Genomic DNA, 15,606 nt, shown 5'->3' with positions numbered 1-15,606 from the left:
TGAGCATAAAGAGAACTCACGGGAGGGGCAGGCACCTGCCCGACAGACCAAGAGGGAACTGTTGCTGATGGCTGGGTAGCAGAGCATCATAGCCAAGTAGGGGGAATCATGTCTCTGGCAGCCTTCAGGATGCTGCCCTCACAATTACACTTGTTCCAGATGCAGAGTGGTGGGGAAGAGTGTTGGCTTGGCTCTGGGCCTGTCCTCAGCTGCACCACGGGCAGGGGAGCGTTTCACAGGCAGAAGGGACACAGGATAACAAGCACCCAAAGAGGGCTGTGCAGGGAGCGAGCAGGCTGGGTGCCAGGTGATGCACAGCCCACTCTGCGAATAAGCCAAGACTCTTGGAGGTGTTGGAGAAAATCTAAGTGCACTGAATTAACTAACACTTCTCAAACCTTTCCGCTTGTGATCATTTGCCTTTGGAGAAATATTTACACAACCCAGGGCTGGCAAGTGCATAATATCTGTGCACAAATCATTTACTGGTAATAGAGATTTAAACAACTTTCGACACACATTAGTCATTTTTTTAAAAAAAGAAAGCAAACTTGCATACTAAAAAAAAGCTTCCATTTGATTTTGCTCAAGGAATTAAATCTTGGCTCAACATCTGATCCTGGAGGTTATAAAACATCTTCAGCATCTTTCAGTTGACTCATTCTGATTTTATAAAAGTCAGTGCTATGCTGAGGATGCTTCCTAGAATAAATAATGGAAGAAGCTTATTTAGGGCCATTTTAGAAATTGTTGGGAATTCTGTTCTAATCTCATGCTAAAAGTGTGTGTGTGTGTGTGTGTGTGTGTGTGTAGGCACCCATATGTGAGTGAAACTTAAGTCAGCAACTCAAACAGCAATTTCTCTCTCCTTCCCCTCTCTCTACCTTTTCAGAGTCTGGTTATTTATTTGTTTCCCCTTTATCATATTCTGCAGCCCCCCCCTCCTTTTTCCTAGCTGCTGTTTCTTCAGAACAATACATTGGTGTTTGTGTTGCAGGACACCTGAAGTACCAAGACCCTGAATCTTGGGTGCTTTGGTCCTGGGCTTCTTACCTTCTTTGTTTAAGACCGTCTGACAGCATATTGGTGGATGTCTTAGGGCTTTTATTGCTGTGAATAGACACTATAACCACAGCAACTCTTATAAGGGAAACATTTATTTGGGGTGGCTCACATTTCAGAGCTTCAGTCCATTATCATCATGGCGGGAAGCATGGTGGCATGCAGGCAGACATGGTGATGGTTATATCTTGATCAGAAGGCAACAGGAAATGGACTGAGACACTGGGCAGTATCCTGAGCATAGAAAACCTCAAAGCCCACCCACACAGTGACACACTTCCTCCAACAAGGTCACAGCCACTCCAACACAGCCACACCTCCTAATAGTGCCATAACCTATGAAAGTATGGGGGCCAAATACATTCAAACTACCAGAGTGAGCATCATCTTTGTTAGAGAGACTGAAAAATTTTCAGATTTTGTGAGTCTTTTGGACCCCAATCGGCGAGGCTCAGTAGCTACCTGTTCCTCCAGGAATCTCTCTCACTCTCTAATAGGTTGAGAGCACTCAAATTGGCATCCACAGTGCAACCCAGAAACTTGTGCTTCCTCTTCCCAATTCTCCTTGCTCTGTAACAAAAACGCCCCTTACTCAATAATAGCAGGCTCACTCTGCCACGAGTCAAGATACCTTGTTTCATGGGAAAACATTGTGTGTTGTTCTCACCACAGATTCCTATCACATGGTCCTTTCCAGTCTTCACCCAGAGCACCAGAAGCTGTTTTTGAGGCCATGTGCTTCTCATAGAAAGTCAAGACGGCTGCGTTCATCACCCTTTCAATGAGCTTCTGGCAGCTGATGGTCTGGGCAAGCGATTCAGCTTCATCTTGACACGGCTGACTGCCTGGGAGGCGCCATGAAAAAGGTCTCAAATGGCAGCTTTTCAAATCAAACATTCTAATATAATCCCTCCCAAAGATACACTCACAATACTTAATAATACGAGGAATGACGGTAAGGAAACACTAAGCTCCTTTATTTTTTGTGATAAAGGCATTATAAACAAAATTACCAAGTGCAGTAAAAACCGCATCCCTAACGCCCAGCAGTTCAGATATGAGCTGAGGCAGTATCGGGCCATGTGGCTCTACATAGCACAGCATGACACAACCACGGGCAACTAAGGCTGCAGGAAAATCGCAAGGTCCCATGTAGCTGAGCAGGGCCAGGACATCCCCATCTCATTCACTTTGAATTGGTTTCTGATTGTTGAGCATTCAGAAACCTTCCACTGTGGCCAAATTTTGTGACCCTCATATTCGGTTACAGGATTCCAGGTTTAGACACTGGGTAGGAAACCACTTCTAAGGAATTGCGGATAAAAGCCACACACCTTGGAAAGCATGTCCGAGTGGCTACTTGCCCTTAAGTTACTGTAGAATCATTAGTTCGGAGTGAGACCCCCGCCTCCTGTCCCCGCCCCAAAGAGCTTCTGGAGATGCACACGGAACAGAATGTGGAGAGTGGGCAAGAGCACTGAAAACATAGTAACTAAGGCGAACGGAAAAAAAAACGGAAGACAGAAGAGTCGAGAAACCGGATGCTGGGTGAGGGTTAGGATGCGTCGCGTCACTTCAGGTTAGACAGATGTAGTGCTCATACAACCACAGCAAAATGTTCTGAGTTCCATAACAGCAGCCACATTATGCGGGCATGGTCAAATCCTGTGGCCTTTCCTACGCACTTGAGGTTTCTCACAGTAAGACGAAGAGAGAAAAGAAGCAATGGACTGAAGGATTATGCATAACAAGGTGATTGTTGAAAGGAAAACGAAACAAATGACTAAAAATAAGACCGCTCCCTTCAGACAAAAGGGCAATGCCAACAGGGCCTGGTGCCATCAGAGCTGTGAACAGCAAAGTCTAATTTAAACCAGGAAGGCCATTGTCTCCTCACACACCAGGCAGGTACTGGCACGTCACTGAGCGGCCAAGGGTGAGCAGGGAGCCAGGCCCTGGAGCACTGCTCTCCGTATCCAGTGCAGTGGTCAGGGTGAAATGGAATCACTCTAGAAAGGTCTACGACCTATTACTGGGTAATGGATGTAGTTACTGGCATTTATGCAAAATGCCCAGGTAAGTACACAAGCCCACACCCACAGAGCAGGAAAAAAAGGGGGGGCTCTGGAAAAATGCAAGCTCCTACCTGGATGAGGATCGAGGGCAGCGTCCCTGACAATCTGCTTTGCCACAGGTTGATGGATTTTACAAAGCCCCACATGTGTGTTGTTTAACTAGCAGCATGAACGGATCCCTGGCTTAAATGGTTCAGCAGCAACTTCAGAACCAAATAGGCAAAGTCTGAATTCGTTCACACGGACCTTACAACTTGTAGCCCTCCAACATGGCTTCAGTGTCTCTCGCTCTTCCTAATTTAGTGGACACCCCAAGATCCCAGAGATTAGCAGTTCTGTGGGGTGACCAGAGAACAGTCCGCTCCTGATCTACCTCTTCCTCCCAAGTACCGAGTCATGGCTGACTCCGTGGGCAGGAGGTTCCGCCATCCACTTCAAAACTGCACGACCCAGTTTGCTTTAACTATACCACACAGACTCGTTTTCAAGCACCAAGCTACAAAATCTCCACACAGCTAACGTGTTCTGACTGACAGGGGGCAGGTGTGTATGACTACACTTACCCTCAGTTGTTGGCCGTCTTTAGGAAAACAAATCAAGCGGTTCACGGAAGCTAGTTGCAAGTTTTATTTATATAAAATTCATCAGGAACATAAAAGATTGAGTTTCTTAAAAAAATCTGCAGTTATTTACAGCAGTATTGCACAAGTACAGTGGCAATTACCCTGTCAAAATTCATCAGTGCAAAACATAAAGGAAGCCAGGGAAACTGCAATACAAATGCTACATACGCTGGGTCCTTGGACGCATTAGTGATGGGGCACTATACACAGACATCAGTGCTATTTAGTAAAGGGTACCTGAAAGGTTTGCATACAGTAACCAGAGGTCAAAGAACAGAGACATCAAAACCTATTTGAACTATTACATTTTTGAAATTCCCAAATAAAAGCAGTCAAGTACTTGGCTGGGAGCTTGAAGGTACTTTGTGCAAGGCTGTTTGGGAAGGGTTCCCCCCTGATTTAGCGACACGTGTGGACACAACCTGCACACATGCTGTGCTGAGCGGACACACACAGGCACCAGGCTAAATCAGCAGGGAGGACAGAGCCATCTACATGAAGTCACATGCCCCCTCGGGCTTCAGTGAGCACTTCTATCTTGACACACAGGCCAGTGGGGACCCCGACTTCTTGAGGGAAACGGGGAGCTGGAGCAAGGGCATGGACCTGCAGAAGCTGGCTGGAGTAATGCAGTGGCCAGGAGGAAGGAGCTGAATGGGTTAGCTCATTTCAGTCCACACACCTCAACACAGGAACCACACAGCAGGTGGGGACAGTAAGAGTCCTGGGGAGACCGGTGGTCTTGGCAAATTCTCTAGAACAGGTCCCTATCCAGGACAGCCACACAGCAGCACCTCAAGAGGTGGCAGAATTGGATTTCTCTCAACACTGAGCTGTCGAAGATACTCTTTCGATTAAAAAAAAAAAAAGTCTTTCCCATTTGCTAATAATACTTCTCTAAAGATATGGCCAACTTACTGGCAAGTCTGTTTTTCTCAAAAACCAGTTTACTTTACAACAAATGGGTTTAATGGGTATTTTTTTTTTTAAGAGTCCAATCTTCCAGCCTACCACATCTAGGGATTCTCATGGGCAGCAAAATACTAATTTCATCAGAAAGGTGGCAGGATTCAAGAACTGAATGCCAGGAGCCAAAATGGAGGCCACCTTGGGAGAGCGGACCCAGTCACCCCCCACTCAGGAGCTGAAGCAATTGACGGGACGGCAGGGGTGTGGGGGACAGGGATGTCAACACTTTCAAGGACTTAAGACATTAAATAAGCAGAAAATAAATATACAACGTTTTTACAAGTTACAGCATTATGAAACAGTAGGGCACATTACACAGAAAAAGAACCTGCAATATTTACAATCCTTAATTCTGAGAAGTTTAGAAAAACAGTGATTTTTTTTTACACTCATTTATGCCGTACAAAATTTTACAAAGAAAGGTAAAGGAAACACAATTGCACACAGACATTTGGCTCAGTTGATGAATAAAACACGACTTCCTAATCTAATAAATAGTCAAAATATGTACAACAGTGAGAGACAGGAGAGGATGTGTACAGTATGCACTACAGCCGTGAGAGACAGGAGAGGATGTGTACAGTATGCACTACAGCCGTGAGAGACAGGAGAGGATGTGTACAGTATGCACTACAGACGTGAATGAAAGAGATTTAAAAATGATTTCCAGCCTCCCCGTCCCCCACCCCCAAATTCATCAACTTGTTTTTGGGAAGGAAATCTGAAAAATTACTCAGGAAGTCATTTTGTGTGTTTATTGCATCTTGGGGTGAAGCCACAGGACTTCACTCTTTTACAAACCTCACTTGGGGAGGCTGTCAAGGCACAAACCCGCATTATGTATTCACACACACACACACACACACACACACAGAGACAGAGACAGAGGAGGGGGGATCTAGTTCTACTAAAAAAAGTGAGAATGACAGATAATAATAATAAAATAAAAATTAAGTACAAGGGTCTACCTACAGCAGGCAGACATACTTTCTTACTTGCATTTTAATAAACAGATACAGTACAGGGACATCCAGTCATGTCTGAGTTCCGGGTGCCGCATCCTGTTCTCGAATACTTCTACAAGTCATAGAATCCTTTATTTCCCCATGCGCTGCTTGGATGGCCAGCCCCAGGCTGGAGGCCAATGGGACAGAGGTAAGCATGCTTGAAGGGCCACACATGCCACTGGCACCTGGCTCTGGGAGCCTTCTGCACCTGCCCAGGAGGTACCACAGAGTCACGGGGTTGAGACAGTAAAGTGCTCCAGCCGGAGAGACTGGCACATGAGCATGGCAGTCCTAGGAGACAAGCGGCCCAGAACCAAGTATGTCTTTGGTGTGTGTGTGCACGCGTGCGTGTGCATGGGTGTTTAGAAGAACTATGGTTGCACTCTTAATACCACCTTATAAGAACCTTATAGGAACCCTTGACTAGGCTCAACACATGAGGAGCGCCAACACAGCTTTCAAACTATTAAAAATCTAAGGAATCTGGGAAAGAAATGGTTTTAAAAGAAAGACTATTTGGAATCAAATGATCCCAATCTAGAAGGAAAAGCATATAGGCAACACACACACACACACACACACACACACACACACACTTAGGAACATAGGAAAGAATGGATTTCTCTACTTAATAACATAAAAACACTGGCCCTATACAGGGCAAAAAGCAAACACAGTCGTTGGTACTGCTGACTTGCTTGGAAACACACACACTTCTCTAAGCAAGCTGCCTGCTGACGGATGCTTTCATAAGTTAGAGGGCTCCCAGTCCCCTGCCCGCCCCTCTGATGGTTTTCCCTCTGTCCTTTCTGTGTCTTCCCTGGTTATCTGTGCTGTTTGTTTTGGGAGGTGCTGGGGATGGAAGCCAGGGCCTTTACACATGGTAGGGAAGTGCTCCTTCCCCAGGGTGCACACCTCCAGTCCTGCCAGCTCCTGAAATGGCTGACCAATGTGTGGCCTTCTGGGGCACATGATCCTAAGGGGCAGGTACCAAGAGAGAGCACCCCCCACCCCAGACACAGACGGCCCAACAAGATCCAACTGTTAAGAAAATGGAGAAGAAAGTAGTCAGTCATCTTTTGGAAGACCAAAAAGCACGTCTCACCCGGTGTAACGGAGGTTTCCTATATACAGTGACTGGTGAGGAAGAGCCAGTCTTTATTTCAAGGTAGGTTAAAGGAATGGGGGTGGAGTTCAGGTGTCATAGGCCTGGATGAGCAGGGCTAAGTGCCAAGTAGCATGGAAAATGATTACCTGAGCCCCTTGCTCCCTAAAGGACCTGGCCAATCCCCAAAAGTGTGGGCTCTCGCCCACCAGGTACATGGAAGGCAGAGCCTATGACGGCAGCAAAACCTGCAACCAAAAGGGCTAACAGCCTCAGCAAGTGTTGCAAGTCTGCATTCTCTCAAGATGTAAGAGACAAACAAACCCACTCCCAAGAAGTGAAGTAACAAGAGCCCTTCCCACGAGTCAGCTTGATTGATGGAGCTGGGAACAATCCGGGCAGCCCCTAGCCCTTGCTGACCCAAACCCATTGCGTCATGAGAACACCCTGGGCTGAACCTGTGTATCAGTGTGGAGACAGACTGAGGAGGACAAGGAGATGAGGAAAAACACAGAAAGTGTGAAATTTTGCCACAGAAGCAACTGAGCTAAGGAGGTATTTACAAAATGGAGGTGGCACACCAAAACTGACCCTTGGCCACTCTCATCCTTACCATTTCGTAAGAACTGTTTTGGTAGCGACAATTAAAAAAGAAACTCAAAGAAGTCATGGCAGAGGGGAGAGGGGAAACACCATACTCTCCCCGTTTAAAAAGTCTGTACAGTAATCTCCAAAAATAAACTAAGACAGCCTTCTAAACTGGCCGGCTCAGTTCCTACTGCAGGTTTACAGAATCCACTGAGAGTAGGCAACAGGTTCCTTAGAATTTCAGTATAAAAATCATCCACAAGTTGGCTAAAAAGTTTTCATGTTTTTTTTCTAAAAAAAAAAAAAAACCAGAAAAACCCCCAAACAAAAAACAAACGAACAAAAAAACAACCAAATGGTTACCAAAGAAAGTAGGTTGGAAAAACAAAGGAACACACCGCATGTAAACACCTTCCCCGCATGGTGACTCTCCTCCAAAGACCTAGGCTCTGGACACTAGAAGAACCCTCCCTGTTTACATTCACACAAACATCTACTGGAAATCCTGCCATGTGGTGGCGCACAGAAGGGTGACGTTCACATCGACACAGGGCAGTGTGTCGTCCACTCGCAGCACCTCTCTGGGATAGAGCCACCGGCTGCGGCTGCACCAAAGTGCTGGGGTTCTGGCGGTCTGAACAAGAGCAATGTCCACGTTTTTATCCTGGCGGCGGGAAGATCCTGTCAATGTCTTCTCCATACTAGACGGAGGATGAATCGTAACAGTTGTAAGATAACCATTTGAGGGTGGTGAGGGTGCTCTTCAGCCTCTGGGTAGTTATTTACCTGCAAAAACACAAGCGGAGTTCTTGGTTACTCCCTAGCAATCTGAAGAGTGCACATTTAAAGCAAGACAAACATCCCACCTGAGCGGCAGGGGAACTCCATTCCATCTGTCCCGCCAAGGGGACAATGTGACCTCACAGAGTACAAGCATACCAAATGAGTTGTCCATCACTGGGAAAATACAGCAGATAGAAGACCATCAAAATACTCCAAAGGCATCCCGGAACTACAAACCTTCACGTGGGGGCTGAACAAGAGCCACGCCAGCTCTCTGGTGTTGGTGTCTCTGGAGAAGTGGCCAAGGGCGGGGGAGGGGCAGAGGAAAACAAAGGGTGAACGTGGGTCCCTTACTACCAGCCACAGTCACTGGCAGTCAGACATGCTCAGACTCCCTCGGAGGCGGACTCCGGTAGCTGTAATTGGCTTGAGAAAGCAGTGATTTGGGGGGTAATTTGCTCTAAGAAGCTAAATAAAGTGGAATAGTGATGGCCTTTGGCTGCACTGAAGCATAAACAGTGACCCGAGGGGCTGCCACTGTCGCAGACAAGGGGCTGCTGAGTCAACCTCGCCATCCCACACCAGGCCTGGGAAGGAAAGGGCAATTAAGAGCAAAGCCTGGTCGATTGTGACATACGTAAGTCTGTGACTCTCTGAAGCCTGGGACTGATGTGAAGAATTCCGAGTCCCTTTCGCCCTTCCAGAGTGTCCACAGGGGGATCTAACTCATCTCATTGGAGAACAAAAGGCAAGGGAAGACATTTGCCTCAGTGCCACGGGCCACAACCTGGTTCAAATTCAAGTCTGAAGCAGGCCCCACTGGTATCCTTAACGACTAACCCACAAACAGGACCTGGCTGCGTGGCCGCCACAGTACCCCCCTCCCGCCCCCCCTTCACTAGGGTGGGAAGTGCTCCTAAAGACTGTCTGGGAATGACCATGAATCACACCGGGCCAGTCTGTCCCCTCTCAGACTCCAAAGATCCCAGCAGACACCAGCTGCAGAGGGGAGCTCCCCTCTCCCCTCTGTTTACATAGCTCTCAAGCTCAAGGGGCCAGGGCATTTCCCCTTTTCTTTCCATAACAAGATGGGAGGAAATCGGCTTTATGTCAGCGATTCCTGTGGAGGAGCTCCCGTGACCACAGGCTGCGATTTTATCAGCTCTACACACAAGATTGCTTTGTTTTGATTTAACTTTCAAAATTACTTTGCTCCTTTGGTGTGAGAATAACTCAGCTTGGGAAGGTACTCTGGTGCGGACGAATAGTAACGGGGCTGAAAGAGACTGATTCAAAAATAGAACCACAACTCACTAAAACAGAGAGAGCAGGCTCTCCGACTGACTAAGCCATCGGTCCAAGGTGGGAAGACTCAAACGGGCCTGCTGTCATTGAGGCCCTCCGCGGAACCAGACACAGGATGACTGGGTATCTACAGTCAACACGCCAAGAATGGCTTGCCCAAGGGATGGGCCTCAACTGCTTACACTTGGCAAGCTTCAAATTCTTGTCCTGGTAGCATCTGGGGAGGCACCGACTGGCTCACCACGTGAGGATGACAGGTGGCCTGTGGTGGCTGTGGTCCAGGCTAACGAGAAGACATGCACAACGGACACAGAAAATCAAGACAGGTGGCACTGACATGGGAATGCAGGAAATTTTGGCAAAGGAAGACCCGGTCGCCAGGGGTGGCGGTGGTGTGCCGCCCTCTCGGGCCCGTGGTGTGACAGCGCGGCACGTGCCTTTAGCAAGTGAACAATTGCTTTTGGACAACATTCAACGGAGGAAGCCATTAGTACTGAGTCAGAGCACCATGCCAGTCCAGAAATCCCCCGACAGCTGGCACGGTGGCTGGAGCTGCTCCTCTGGCCCGGCACATGTGGCCCACACAACAGAAAACAGCTGCCAGATGGGGGGCGCTGACTGACACCAGCTTCAGCAGGTGTGCCTCCGCTTGAGCCCGGCGGAGCTGACGCACGGCAGATTTGAGAGCCGAAGCAGTATGAGGACAAGAAGCCAGGACTTAATGCTTAGGAAAAGGACTCCCCAGAAGGAGCTCCTTGTGACACACACATGGGGACCCAAGGCTGAGCCTGCGCTTCAGTTTTCATCTGGTTTAAGGGTCAGGAGAGTTGAAAGGATCATGCAAACCGACTCGTCTCCGCGCTCCTTCCCGCCACCCACACCCACAGGAGGGAGCCTGGCCGGGACATGTTCAAGGCAGGCCTGAAAGTAACCGTCATTTGCAGTGGGGGTGGGGGATGGAGGGGGTCCTTAGACAAATGTCAGTGTACAGGGGAGAAGTCACCCACATGCTGCAAGGCCCCTCACAACTTGGGCAGAACTAGAAAGACAAGAGAACAAGCAAAGGACTAAGGGCATCAGATCTGTCTCCCTCGGCTGCAGCTCTTCGCAGAGTTCACCTTCAGGCCTGTGCCCAGCGGGTCTGCATCAGTGACTCACACTCGGGCACTCCCAAGGGCATCTGTGTACCAAGGGCATACAGCCCAGGACCACGCCTGTGCCACCCGGTAGAAAACAGGGTGCTTTTCCTGATTACAACCACTTGAAACAGAAAACAAAGTACAATAAGGAAGGAAGGCCTGCCTCCCTCCTGGCAACCCCTCTATATGGGCCACAGTGTTCCCCAACTTCTTAGCCTGCAGTCCTGGCCCCAGTACCTCAGAAAGTGGCTGCCTGTGGAGACAGGGCCTTCAGCAAGGTGATGAAGACGAGCTCACTGGTGGGGGGTGGGCAAGGTGTGACTACAGAGACCGAGACAGTATGCGACGACATGGAGGACAGAGTGGGAACAGGTCAGAGACTACCGGCGCTGCTGAGACTGATGCTGGACTTGTGGGCCCCAGAACTGAGGCGGAATTAACTCCTGTTCTTTACAGCACCCTGTCTGTGGCAAACCTTTCAGCCTACTGAACGATCATTCTCAGCCCTTCGCCCTTAAAATGGAACACTTAAAGAGAAACACTTCTCAAGATGAAAGCTTAGCAACTGTTTCAGACTAAGTCACAAAGATGCCTGGGAGATCAGTCACGCGGATGCAGGTGGGTGAAGGGGTTACTTAAAAGGCTTCAGAGACAAGCAGGCTCTAAGGTGCTAAGAGGGGCTTGGGGACAGAAGAATCACCCATTGCCAGTGCTAAATGAAATGGCAGGCCTTCAAGCCTTCGAAACAACCCCATGGGGCCAGGGTGGCTCTCCTCAAGCTAAAACTGGCTGGAAGTAGCAGGACAAGAAGTGGCAGGGCCAGGGCAGATACCCTGGATCCCATGCCTTCCTAGAAGGCACATGTCACTGAGGACCACATATTCAAGCTCCCAGAAAGGAGAGTAATGATTACTAGCACGCCAGAGACAGGACAGAAGTTCAGGGTTAACTCCAGAGTCAACACAGCATTGCCTCTAAGAGGGACCTCTCATTGCTCAAGGTCACCTCCCTTTCAGCTCAAAGGAGGTTTCAGAGTGGGTTTGTGCAGTGGGAATAGAGAGCCTCCGAGTAACTGCAGCAACTCAGCTCAGACTTCTGCTGGAATAGGGTTCAAATGCCAATCTCTACTTTAGAGCCCACGCTCAGCATAACACCACACAGAGAGCAGACTGGGGGGGGGGGGGCTCAGAGTGACAACCACATCACAATAAAATTAAAGGTTGATGGAGATGTAAAATCACAGCAAGGAGGAGACACTGTGAGACTGAGGGGTGACATCTGTGACAACATAACCACACTTCAAAGTCATGTTTCCTGGCAGTCAAGGTAACGGGGGTAAAAAACGATGGTATTGGGGCTGCAAAGACGGCTCAGTGGTTAAGAGCCCTTAGTGGTCTTCTTGTGGACCTGGGTTCTCTGCACCCTCATCAGATGGCTCATAATTGCTCTGAAGTCCAGTCACAGGGGCTCCAATGCCCTCTGTCCACTGAGGGTGCCTGCACACAAACTCATGCACACATACACATAAGTAAACAATGAATAAACCCTCTTAAGAATTGACAGTACCCTATCCCAAGTGCATCCCAAGATAGGCACCCTCAGAACTCTGAGACACAAAGGAATTTGACAAGTTGGAAGAGTGTCACATAGAATGTCCACACTGGAAGGCTCCAGATGTCCTAATCTTCTAACAGGTTTATTTATATGCACGCAGCAATCCATAGGAAACCCAATTTTGCACCAGGAAGGACTCTGGTAGTCTCCACCGGCAGTTCTGGCTCCAAAGAATGCGACGCCATGTCCACCTGGATGGTGCAATGCTCCCCCTCCCCGCCACTCAGAGTGAGCCATCCAGGAGGCTGAGGAGACACAGAACACAGCTGTGCCACTTCTATGGGATCCTAATCCAGCCAACTAAACAATGTTTACCAAAGCAGCCAGGAGGCCTTCGCCCCTCTCCAACTTCAGACAGAGACTCTGCTGAGATCCATGCCCACGGCTGCCCAGTCAGGCCAGATGACTGCTGCCGAGAGGCCACATTCACTCTCCTTTGGTCACCAAGGGAACAAGTGCATTTAAACAGCTTAGTGACTGCAATGGCTGGAGAGAAGGCACAAGAGGGACTAGGACAATGTGAAGAGACCTCTGAACACTAGAGGAACAAATGTGCCCCCATCCCCAGACTCCTACCCTGCAAGCAAGCGGAGCTCTCACGATCTATGGTGACCACACTGGCGTGAAAGTCACAGACAAGCTGCAAACGCTCTCACAAACCGTACGTGTATTCTATCTATCTTTTCCTATGTACCATATGACAGAAACTGTGAAAAGTGAAGGTCTTTTATGGGGACACAGAAACCATTCCACAGGCTTAATTGCAGTGGGGGTTACCTGTCTAGCCATCCTGGCAATATGACACACACACATCTACTTGATGGGGATCCTGCTCTATCGCCAGTCAAACATGGTTCACGATTGCTATTATGTCTCCTGGGAGAGAGACAGGGGCAAAACACTCAATTCAGAGCAGGAACATGCTGTTCTGAAATGCTAAGTGGGATGAAACACACTTTAACCACAACCCAGACCTCCTGCTTTGGTTCAGCGAGGTGAAGTCTAGCAAGGGGTGATGCAACAGCCTTATTATTTTTATGTGTCTGCAGAAGGGCCAAACCTTCCTTTCTTTGCATCTTCATTTCCTCCTCCAGAGATAAAAAAAATACCCTGCAAACCTGGCTGAAGTTCCCCTCCAGGCACCTGCATCTCCTCTTAGTTACACGTTCATGGCTCACCGTCCCACAACTGCTGGGTAGCCCTGCAGGTGTAGCACCTGCCAGGCCGACGGATTCCTCACACGTGGGGGAGAGCAACGCAAGGATGTCTAGCCCAACACCCAGCCAGCCATCTGAACACACCTCAGTGCCTCAATCTCTTCTCACATTTGCGTACACCCAGACAGATGCTGCCGGCGCCTGTAGGGTCGAGCGCATCTGCCTCAAAACCACGTCCAAAGCCTCTAAAGGCAGCCGGGTGGACAGAGTTCCTGGCAATACTCAACGTGACACAGGAAGGAGTGGCAATGGCACCCAGGTTCTCTAGCACCCAACACCCAACATCTGACACCACAGTGGACCCATGCCCCTTGGCGGGGTGCATTTGCTTATGAGCAAACTGTCCCCGGTAGTTTCAGGGGCGTTCCTTATTCAGAGAAGCAGCACTCTGGAGTGAATCTAGCCCAAACTCCTCCAGTCATAGAACAGAAATGGTGTGGCCCAGGTCATGTGTGTGAGCACGGCCTAAAACCAAAATGCCAAACCGCTTCTTCCAACTACAAGGGGAACACATGTATGCAATTGTGTCTCCACCCTCCAAGCGACTGCTTTTGCTACAAGAGAACTGCTTATCTGTAAATTCCCGTGTCTAACGCACGAGGCAAGCAGCCCATCCCCATGCTTCTGTGAGTCAGGCTGAGTGCGGATTCTACATTTGCTATTCATGTCTTTAATGGCGCTTTTCACAACAGACTAAGAAAGCAGCTTATCTTGTTAAACTTCAGTTTTCAATTAATGAAGGCCTCTGGAGAACATGGCCCGAGGCCATCCATCTCTGGTTGGTCTCATCCAAGCAAGCAAGCTATAATTTAGGCCTCTCCCTTGTCGGTGGTTTATAGGACCACCTTCGTTTCTAAACGCACGAATACAGATAACACAGTGGGTTCCCTTCCTTGGGAACGAGACACATGCAGGCTTCAAGTTTAAAAAACACAAACGTTTGTGTAACACTTGAGAGAAATTTGTTTCTGAGGGCCACCTTTTCGGCTCCACTGTTAACTGATGCAGGGCTCTGCTGGTGTCTACACCTCAGTCAGTTCATGCCTGCACATGTCCGACTGAGGAGGAAGCAGGCAGTGTAAGGCAAAGATGCACTGTGCCTGTGACCAGACAATAGAAGGGCTTCTTTCCATTCATGCATCGCCCCGTCTGCAGGGTCTCTCTGCTTTAGGCTGGCCACGGCCAGGACATCGCCAAGTCACCGTCAGTCAAGAGCATTCTTTAGGAATACTGACTCAGGGAGGAGGATCTGACTGAAACCCTCAAGAACCCACAGGGGGTCAAGGATCCCAGCTTCGGGGCTGGGCAGGGCTGGGCTGCAGAATGAGTTCAGTTTCTCCTAGAACAACTATCTGAAGGGCTGACATCTTTCAGAGAAACTTCAGTCCACAGCCACGATACCCACAAGTGGACATCTTATTTCCAGAATTAGCGCTCACAGGCGCTCAGGGCCATATGACTTGCACTTGATGTCACTTTCAAAAGATGAGCTGGCCCAGGTATGGGTATAGGAGCAGCAGCTAAGGCAGACAGCACCAACCATGGCCACTGGAGATGAGTGAGAAGTGGGTGGTCTCACAGCCCCTCATGAGGAAGGAGAGGCTTCAAACACAAGGCTGTAAAGACCCAATGACCCTCCACCACTCAAGTTAAATGCAAACTGCTTGCTTTCCCCGTGACCTCCAGACAATCAGGTTCTCTGAGCTTCTCTCTGGACCTGCTGGCCTCCCTGGGCTGTCCTGCTCCCCACAAAAGCCTCTGCCACCCCCCTGCCCCTGAGTCTTCCAAACAGTACCACACTGCAGAGTGGACACCGAGCGTGAGAAGGGGTGGTACACCACCTGGGTATAACTTGGTCAGGGAGCATCTTTCAGAAGGCCTAACCCCTCCCCAGTGCAGCTTTGTCTCCTCCCGCCTAAGCTCTTGGAAAAGTACTAACGCTACACACTACCTTGGCTCTGCATTGTCAGCAGCAGAGGCCCACCATACATGGTCCACCATACACCATACACTTCCTACTCTCAACCTGTGGAAGCACCAGGTAAAAGAAATGCAGGGAGTCTATAAACTCAAACTGTCTGGGCCCTCCACAAGTGTCACCTTCCCAAGGACAGAGGAA

At 49.0% G+C, this 15,606-nt stretch overlaps 1 protein-coding gene across 2 annotated transcripts in view; it reads right to left on the bottom strand.

Annotated features, from left to right (window-relative positions):
• Positions 1-4,985: 4,985 nt before the first annotated feature.
• LOC121465824 (bcl-2-like protein 11) overlaps positions 4,986-15,606 on the bottom strand; it is a 36,757-nt gene continuing 26,136 nt past the window's right edge. For both annotated transcript variants that reach the window (XM_041679232.1, XM_041679231.1), the window contains one exon: positions 4,986-8,215. In XM_041679232.1, coding sequence (XP_041535166.1) covers positions 8,114-8,215 — 102 coding nt within the window. In that variant the 3' untranslated portion in view covers positions 4,986-8,113. The remainder of the gene's footprint in view (positions 8,216-15,606) is intronic.

The sequence above is a fragment of the Microtus oregoni genome, unplaced genomic scaffold (assembly GCF_018167655.1).
Source record: "Microtus oregoni isolate MIOR12 unplaced genomic scaffold, Mior012 000031F_ref0000149, whole genome shotgun sequence".
Taxonomy (NCBI): domain Eukaryota; kingdom Metazoa; phylum Chordata; class Mammalia; order Rodentia; family Cricetidae; genus Microtus; species Microtus oregoni.
Note: the sequence above shows the minus strand (reverse complement) of the source record. Positions and strands in the feature narration are given on the sequence as shown.